The sequence below is a fragment of the Fundulus heteroclitus genome, unplaced genomic scaffold, assembly GCF_011125445.2.
Source record: "Fundulus heteroclitus isolate FHET01 unplaced genomic scaffold, MU-UCD_Fhet_4.1 scaffold_100, whole genome shotgun sequence".
NCBI classification, from domain to species: domain Eukaryota; kingdom Metazoa; phylum Chordata; class Actinopteri; order Cyprinodontiformes; family Fundulidae; genus Fundulus; species Fundulus heteroclitus.
Genome location: NW_023396466.1, coordinates 231,934 through 240,847, shown reverse-complemented (window position 1 = coordinate 240,847; position 8,914 = coordinate 231,934). Strand labels below are relative to the sequence as shown.

The window sequence follows — 8,914 nt, the reverse complement described above, 5'->3', positions numbered from 1 at the left end:
AATTATGCTGTCCTTGAATGATCATGAACTTGATTATTTGAATTATTTTTTTAAATTGATATGGTTATCAGGGGGGAAAAGACGTCTTCGGTTGCTAATTGGAAGTTACTAAAAACTAAATTAAAAAGTAAAGTATAGTATGTGCTTTGACTTTAACATTATTGCTGTGATCCCCCCCCCCCCCCCCTCGCTAAATACAATTTAAAGGACTGCTTTTCTAGTTTTTGTGTTAGATAATTAAAAACAAAATTATATGCACATATATGTATAAAAAACAAGGTGGCTTATAACATAACATTCAAAACGTTATATTCAATACTATAATCAATAGTATATATATATATATATATATATATATATATATATATATATATATATATATATATATATATACATATATATATATATATATATATATATATACCGCTTGTATTAAATTCTGTGAAAACTTGAAGGAAATGGTATTCATCGAATTTTCATTAAAATTCACCAAGAGGCAAGCTCCGTGAGAGGTTAGATTATTGGCGGGCAGGCGCGTGGACACACACACGCACACACAAACTTCACAGCTGGTGTGCCTTCCTCTTGCAGAGACTGACAGAAGCAGGGCGACCGCTCTAAGCTGCGAGCGCTCATCTCTCCTCTCCACCACCGGCGCGTCTCTCCGTCTTCGCATGAAAACTTTTGAAGGGTGAGGGGCGAAATGTGAAAGAAAAAAACGTTTAGAAAAAAACACCAAAGAGAAGAAAAGCGGGAAAGAAAAGACAGATCAAGTCCGAAAAAAGCGGTGGAGCCGGGAGAAAGAGGGAGCTATGCCATCTCCCGCCGAGCTGAGCCCTGTCCTCCTCAGTTGCGTGTCGGATCTACAGCATGGTGTCTCTTTCTGGACTCTGGAGCCGCTGCCTCGCCCCGGGGAGAACCCGTCTCCTTTTCATCTCTGTCAGAGTGCTTCTGTTGATGCTTCTCCTCCTGTTAACCCCATTTTCCTCAGCCGAGACCTGCTTCCCTCACCCGGCGCCCTGCCACATCCTGGCGCGGATCGGACACACTGTGCGCCTCGGTGCGCTCCTGCCGACCCGCCAGCCGGCACGGATACAAAACGCGCTCAACCGCGCCCTGGCGAGTATCCGGCACCAGAGCGCCGGGACGGACTCTACCACAGCGTCCTCCCAGCCGGCCCCTCTGCTGCCCTACAACCTGACCCTGGAGATGGTGGCGCGATCACCGGCGGGATGGGACCCGGAGTCGCTGTCCCACAGCGCCTGTCAGGACCTTGTGATCAGAGGTGTGACAGCCGTGCTCGCTTTTCCACGCTCTAGAGAGGAGCTGATCCAGGTGGAGTTCCTCTCATCTTTCCTGGAGATCCCCTTCGTTTCCATTTTAGAGGACACAGAGCCCCTTGTGACTAAGGTAAGATCGGATCCAGCGGCATATTTTAAATATCCCGTGATATATATGCTTTTTTTTTTGTTGCTCCTAAATAAGCAGCAACCCATGGCAAAATATTTTTTCCCCCATTAAACTTGTGGCTTATAACTGGGTTGAAACTCAGCAAAGAATCTGGCTGATCCTGTAGCTTGTGGCAGGGATTTGGTTGTCTAAGCTGACGCAAAACCAGTCAGATATCCAGGCTAGCAACAAGCAAATGAACAGTTTAAGGGAAAGTAATTGTAACAGGGATAATGGGGGTAATTATCCCTGTGCCTAATCTAAAGAATGATTAAAACAATTGTGTTAGGGAACCAAAAACAATCAAAATGCTGCACAGTTAATTGCAACAATAGCAGTCTCAGACTCCAATCACCGCCATTTAATTCCTTCGTCTAGAAAGGTCTGATGTTCAGACTGATTTCGGTTGAGCAATGTGGGGGACCTGGAGGCCCACACATGTTTAATGTGTGATATTGCATTGAGTTGGTAAGGATGAAACCCTCAAGGCAAATAAAAAATTATTTTCCTCTTTAAGCCTTATTCTTTCTGTTCTTTGTGTGTGTGAACACAAACACAGTGTGAGCCAGAACAGTTGTTTGTGCATGTTTGAAGATGTTTTTTAAGCAACAGGATTTAACCAGTTGTGATGGTGGTAGATAGCTGTTTCTGAGAGGTGTCGCTCCTGCAGCTCGTGCTGTTTGTGTAATCAAATATTTCCACTTTGTTTATATGCATGTGTTGTTGCTCTGTTTGTAAAAAATAGTGTGTGTGTGTGTGTGTGTGTGTGTGTGTGGTGTGCATGTGTGGGCGCGTGTGTGGCATCAGCAAGGGCTGCTTGCCAGTCAGTGTTTCCAGCGATTTCCATCTCAATCCAAGTGATCGGCCAACCGCATCTCTCTGTCGCATACATATTTGTGTCTGCAAAGACAAAAATATGTGTAAGATAAAAAAAAACCAACTTCACACACAGGTAACAGGATCTGAAAAGAAAGACCGAAGAAGTCCCCTTTGGTCTTTGACACAGATCAGACCAAATCTGGAGTTTGTTGGATTGAAAACACTATGTTTGGCAAAAAAACAACAACAACAACAAAGAAACACTACATGTCATGAATGATCAAGCATAGTGGTGGTAGCATCGTGCTGTGGGGACATTTTTGAGGGCAGAGAAGCTGGACAAATTTGATAGAGATGGATGGAGCTAAATGCAGGGCAACACCGGAGGAAAACCTGTTGGAGGCTGCAAAAGACTTGAGACTGGGGCGACTGTTATGTTAGTATTCATTAGAGCAGTAAGAGCAACTTGCCTGCCAGTGTTTCCAGCGATATCCGCCTCAATTCAGCCAAGCAGCCAGCTGCATCTCTTTTGCACACATCTTACACGGCGCCAAGCTCCAACTCCCAAAGCCATGGGTGTATGGAAGGGAACTTCCAACAGAGGTTGATTTAGGACAAAGACACCTTCACAAACAGGTCAAGGTAACATGAAAAGTCAGAAGAACAGAGACGACAGAGGAAGGAGGGCACCGCCTGCGGTTTTAAGTTGGAAGTCTTCTCTCAGCCATGCATTCTTGTCAACAATGTTATGGTTATTTAATCTCAATAGAGCTAACATCAGTGAGAAGCCAAACCACTTGACGAAGGGCTTGAAAATGCAAAGAGATAACCAAGCAACAGAAGTAGGAGAGAGCAGATACGAGGAGAGGGTTGTTGTTTTTTTTCTTGAGCTGTGGGAGGCTAGAAGAAGAGAACTGGGCCAACCAGGCAGACAGTAGAAATATGAAAAACTCCTCTGTGTCTTGATGGCTCAACTTTTTATATTTTTTTAGCTATTATTGCAAGTATCACGTTGAAGTTGACCCCTGCTTTTGGTCCACCCGTGTTCAAGAGAAAAGTATTTTGCCTTTCATCAAATTTATAGATTATTTTCTTAGTTGACGTTTTGAAGTTTATTGTTTAGTTACAGAATTTCTTTTCAACAACCTAAATATCATGTTTGCGTAAGATGCTATACAAAAAGGGTGGTTGGTGTGATAAAGCTGTTAATAAATCTGTTGCTCTAAAAAATACTAGCATGGAAAAATACGCAGACGCGTAATGCAGTATGGAATTCCACCTCAGGATTTCACAAAAAAGTGCACTGAAGAAAAATAATATCAAATCCTGCTTCATGCTTATTTGTTTAGATTACATTACAAACTACACACGAATTGAGTTGATCAGCTGGTATTAGTAAAAGCTATTGCAGAAGAGCAACTTTTATTTACTTTGACTGGGGCCCTATAAGTTTTTTTTTATGAAAAACCATGAAAAGAAAACCCCTGGTTTTACACATTTTCTGTTTTAAGAGAACAATTTTGAGTATATAGGTATATATTGGGTTACTTAACTGCTTTTAATGTGAACTGCTCTCCAACCTGCAAACAGCATTATGTTAACAAGAGTGATGGGTAGGGCATATTTACTTTTACTGAAGTCTTCGAGTTGCATATCGGCTGCAAGAATCTCAACTTGATGTGTCTGAGCTGCACTTTTACTCAGATGTCACGACAGATGCCGCTACGGATGACGAAGAAGAAAATATTCAGCATCAGAATACAACACGGGTACAAATCTGTTTATACTCCTTTTTGAATTTTTTTATATCACATTTGTTTTTGTTTAGAAACTCTGACTGCTGTAACTGCGTTTGGATTCTATCACTTTCAATAGTTTTAGGATCTGTCAGGACAGTGGCACTGCATACAGTGTGAACTCATACAGCTTTTAGCTCATCTGAACAACTTCTCTCGTTCTGACTGTTGAGCTTTTTTCTTCCTTCTTTCCTCTGGTCTTTATTAAACTCATCTTGGCTATAAAAACAGCTGAATGATATTACCACGCTATAGCAATAATACTACTGAACATTGTGATAACAATGTTTGTCACAGTACACATCTTTTTTCTAACTTTTGTATTCATTTTTCGTCATCATGGCCAGTGGGGTCTCCTTGAGCGTCAGCGTCTCCGGCACTAAGATCTACCTCGTGCGTGAGTGCAAAAGACAGAATGAGTCACTTAATTTACCAAAATGATACTGGCATGCAGTATTTGAATGTATTGCACCTGGAAGTTCATTGCCTTCCCGTTTGTTGTTATTAAGATGAATCCCAATTTTCATAACAGTAATTTCTTCTCCCAAGTAATGAATAACAACAGGATAATTCCCCATCCGTATCAGGTTGTACTGTAGTCGCATGCACAGCAGGGCTAATGTGTAGGATTGGGCGTATTATAAGCCATCTGCCTGGAAATTATGTTTTGCAGATGTAGCAGGTAATGCAGCAGCTTTTGCAGTGGACATAGTGGGACTTGAAAAATAATCTTAATGAAATGCACGAGTACAATGTGGGATTTCTATAACTACTTGCCTAGAAATGATTGCTGGAGATCTGTCATAACGCAATGTAGCCATTTAAGTCTGCCCTGATCCTTTTCGTGTACCTTTTTCCTGAGTTTCTTTGCTTGCAAACATTGGCTAAAATCCATGTAGTGTGCACAAATAAGGCTCAGATGTTTTTTTTCCGCAGCTGTGTGCAGTACAAATAAACCATTAAAAAAAAGGAATTCCAAACAGAAAAAAAATATGGATAAACACGCTCAAAGTTGTCCCATGCCTCATGTGATTTCACCAGAGGCTTCTGCTTGTGAGAGGATAGATTTTATCTTGTTTAGATAGCAGCACAACAGCAGCACAAATAGAAAAGTTGACAACAGGTGACAAAATATGTCTAAAGAAAGTTCAATGTTTTCACATAAAAGTCGGACGTGTACCCTACTGTTCAACACATTCCACGTAATTTAGTGAGAGTAAAAAAAAAATAAGAAGGCATTGTTTCGGGACCTTAAACAATATGAACTGAGGCAGGATGGTCAGAGCACCTCCAAAGAAAGGGAGCCATGTACCGAGTAAACAGAGAGTGCAAGGAGGTTGGAAAGGTCCTCAGACACACAAACACGCAAAGGGCAGTGATAAGTGGGTTAGGTCAATGGGGAGGCATATTGTTAGCCTGTACAAACAGGGAACAGCACACTGGTTTCGCAGTAAAGCAGTAGCTATGATTTTAATTAAAAATGCAATTTACATTGTAGCATCGGCGGAGAGGAGGGCTCCCCAGAGACGGGGTTGGAGGGCTGGAGAAAACAGAGGCAAAACAAATGGTTCTGCCAGAGAATGTGCTGGATCTGTCACCAATTGATCCAAATGAGGAGGTGTTTTTGTGTTTGTTTGTGAAAACAAAATCTATCCCCCCTGGGTTTTTAACAATTAGGGAGTTGTATGTGACAAAGAGAAGAAAAGAGAAAAAGGAAAGAAAAATTGGATGCATGGACACGTTGCCCCCCGAATGTGTCCAAACGTAAGTATTCAGTAGTTGTTCAGTAAATCTCTTCACGGAGCTTGTTGAAGCAAATTGTTTTTACTTTAGGTTATTACATGGTTACATGTAATTACATGTAGTTGTTTTTTCCCCACTATTTGATTAACAACTCAAAACAGTTTTTTAAAAGCATTCATACTTTTGAACGTTTTTCACATTTTGCTACTTTACAATGACAAACCCATAGTATTTTATTTGGACTTTATTTGATAGGCATAAAGTAGTTCATACTTGTGAAGTGGAAGAAAACTGATTCTTGGTTTTCAAAAATGTTTCAAGTAACAGAACAGAAAAATGTCAATCATTTGTGTCCAGCCCTCTTGACTCAGCACTCAGTTGCAGCTCCAGGTCTGTCTGGAGACTGTTTTTTTTTTTTTTTTTTTGCTCAATCTTTGCAGAAAATCTTAACATCAGTTACCCTGAATGCAAAATAGAAAAATCTACTGTATAATCATGATTATTGTGCTCAGTATTTAAATCATAATATTGTTTGATATATGTAAGTATATATTCAAATTTGCAGTGTTATATTACAAATAAAATCACCACTATAGTTTACTTTATCGTCTATTGTAAACAAATTACTAGCTTGAAAATAAAGTATGTTAAAATTAAAAAGCATAATACAGTACATTACAAAATAAATATATAATGAATAAAATAGTAAAATGATTTTTTTTTTCGTGAATGTTCATAAATAAGACCAATGTATCCAATCATACACATTTCATTGCAGCTACTGAGAGATACTATACACTTATTTATAATAAAATTTGCATAATGCATTATGAATCACTGTTTAAATTTCAGGTAGCTGAACAGGTTTTATGTGTCACCAAATTTAGTGCTGCTGCATTTGTGTTAATGTTGGTTAATGTCTGGCCCACGTCCACTGCTTTGGCATTGAAACAACTTAGTGGTACTTTCTTAATGACTTGACCACCTTACCACCTCTTGAACTCAAAAACATATTAATGCTGCATTAAGCCGTAAGTGTCGCCAAAAAAAACACCTACTGGCATGGAGACCCTAAAAGCTACTTAAAGAATGAGTTAACATTTATTGCAGTCCAAGCTCTTTTTTGCGATTTGCATATTATCATTGCCAAACGGCTTAGATACCAGAGTTGTAACTCTTTTCTTTGAATCCAAAGAGTTCCCATACAAATTAACTAACTGTACCCTTTTTGTTTTCTAAATGCTCCTGCTGATATCGCCCGTCATTTCACCCTTTCACCAGTCCATACCTGCTCAGTTCACTATATCAGTGAAAACAAGCAACGGATCGTACTCACAAAGTGCAATATGTTAAAATAATGACATAAAAGCAAATCACTTTGTGACAATTACAGTAAGTTTGTGATTCCCTAAATCTAATTGCACATTGCAATCAGGTCATGGTGGCCTAGTGGTTGGGGAGCAGGGCACATGTATCCTGGAGAGGCAGCAAGGTTCCTGAGCAAGACCCGTAGTCCCAGGCGTTGCACAGTGGCAGCCCACCAGAGAGGACATATCTGATCAGAGTGAATGTTGCAATGACTATAAATTAAGATTTGATTCCCAGCTGGATTTAGGTCTAGGATTGAACTGGGTGATTGTGGGCGTTGAATCCTTTTCTAGTGTTACAGTCGTACACTATTTTTGGAATGCCATATAAATTGCATTGAAGTTTGTCACTGCAACGTGACAAACTGTGAAAAAGCTCAGGTGGCTTCTCTCCCTGTGCAAGACCCTGCAGTGAGTTCCACACTGATACAATTTGTTTTAATGTTAAGTCTTTAAGAAAACCATTTTTCTTTCTATGGGACACCTGTTTTGATATGCCAAAACGATGCAAATCTTTTTGGCATATATTATATTTTCTTCATATAAAAGCTGGAAAAAAGATGGTCTAATCTTTACGGTTAAATTTCCATTTAAATAAAGGAAGAAAGTCCTGTAACCTGTTGCTGGTGTGGAGAAATGTAGGTGTTTTACTATGACAAACAGTCAAATCTGCTCAGAGTAAGTCTGGGATTAATTGAGACTTGTTTCCATCGAGGCAAAAAAATCAGATGCCAAAACAAACTAAGTATTGGAAAATGACAAGATTTACTAGAAATACTCACACACACTCTTTCACCTCAGCAGTTATCTTAACACTAAATCATTATCATTAAAAAACTTGGCAGATGTTTGCAAATGCTCAGAGAGCTAGACATGTTTTATATTTGTTCTCTGGTAATAATACTTAGTAGCGGGACGACAAGAAAATTTAGATTTGCTGCTGTTAAATCCTTACAAAAACTGGAACTTGGAATCAGCCCTGAAGATGATGCATCACTATCTTAGATCAAGTTGATAAGATGTCCAATCAGCTGCTGAAGAAATGTAATTTTGTTTTTTGTTTGTTTTGGGATTTTTGGGGGGGAGGGTGGGGTAAGGTTTTGTTTATCATCATCGAAATGTGACTGTGTGGCAAAGGAAATCCCTGCCGCACTGACCAAACAGATGAAAGAGGACAAAGGGAAAGAAAGGGAGGCGGAGGCAGGGCTCAGCTGTCTGTCTGCATTGTCCTTTCTCTCGCTGCTTCTTCGAAAATAGCTTTGGGACTGTGTGATGCATCTCGGCGAGGAAGCGCTTATTCCTCCCTACCTACTTAGGCTAATTAGAACCACAGTGTGACCCCTGACTGTAAATCTGTCTCGTCCATCTATAGCAGGCATGGAAGGGGAGGAAAGGAGAGCAGAAAGGAGACAAAGAATAGAGAATGGTGGGAAAAAAATTAAAATGGACTTCAAATTCTCATTAGGTCCATTATGAGCATATACATTATTCCAATGATTGGCTGATTGTAAGCTTTGATATGTGATCTGAAATAGTGAATAAAAATAACAGATGACAATGCCAAAAAGGATTGAAATTTTGTTTCGGGGTGATTTTGCATTGGTATGTTAGTGTGTGTTGAAAACCGTTAAGTAATCCTTAATAAACAGACAGGCAACAAATGTAATTGAAAATGAACATTCATGCATTGTTAATGCAGCCTGCCTTCTTGAAGCCCGACCTCACCAGACAATCCCAGAT

General features: G+C 39.8%; 1 protein-coding gene across 1 annotated transcript in view; it reads left to right on the top strand.

Annotated features, from left to right (window-relative positions):
- Window positions 1–613: 613 nt before the first annotated feature.
- The window catches only part of LOC118558109 (glutamate receptor ionotropic, NMDA 3B-like), an 86,477-nt gene continuing 78,176 nt past the window's right edge, over window positions 614–8,914 (top strand). The window contains exon 1 of the mRNA XM_036128569.1: window positions 614–1,410. Coding sequence (XP_035984462.1) covers window positions 871–1,410 — 540 coding nt within the window. The 5' untranslated portion in view covers window positions 614–870. The remainder of the gene's footprint in view (window positions 1,411–8,914) is intronic.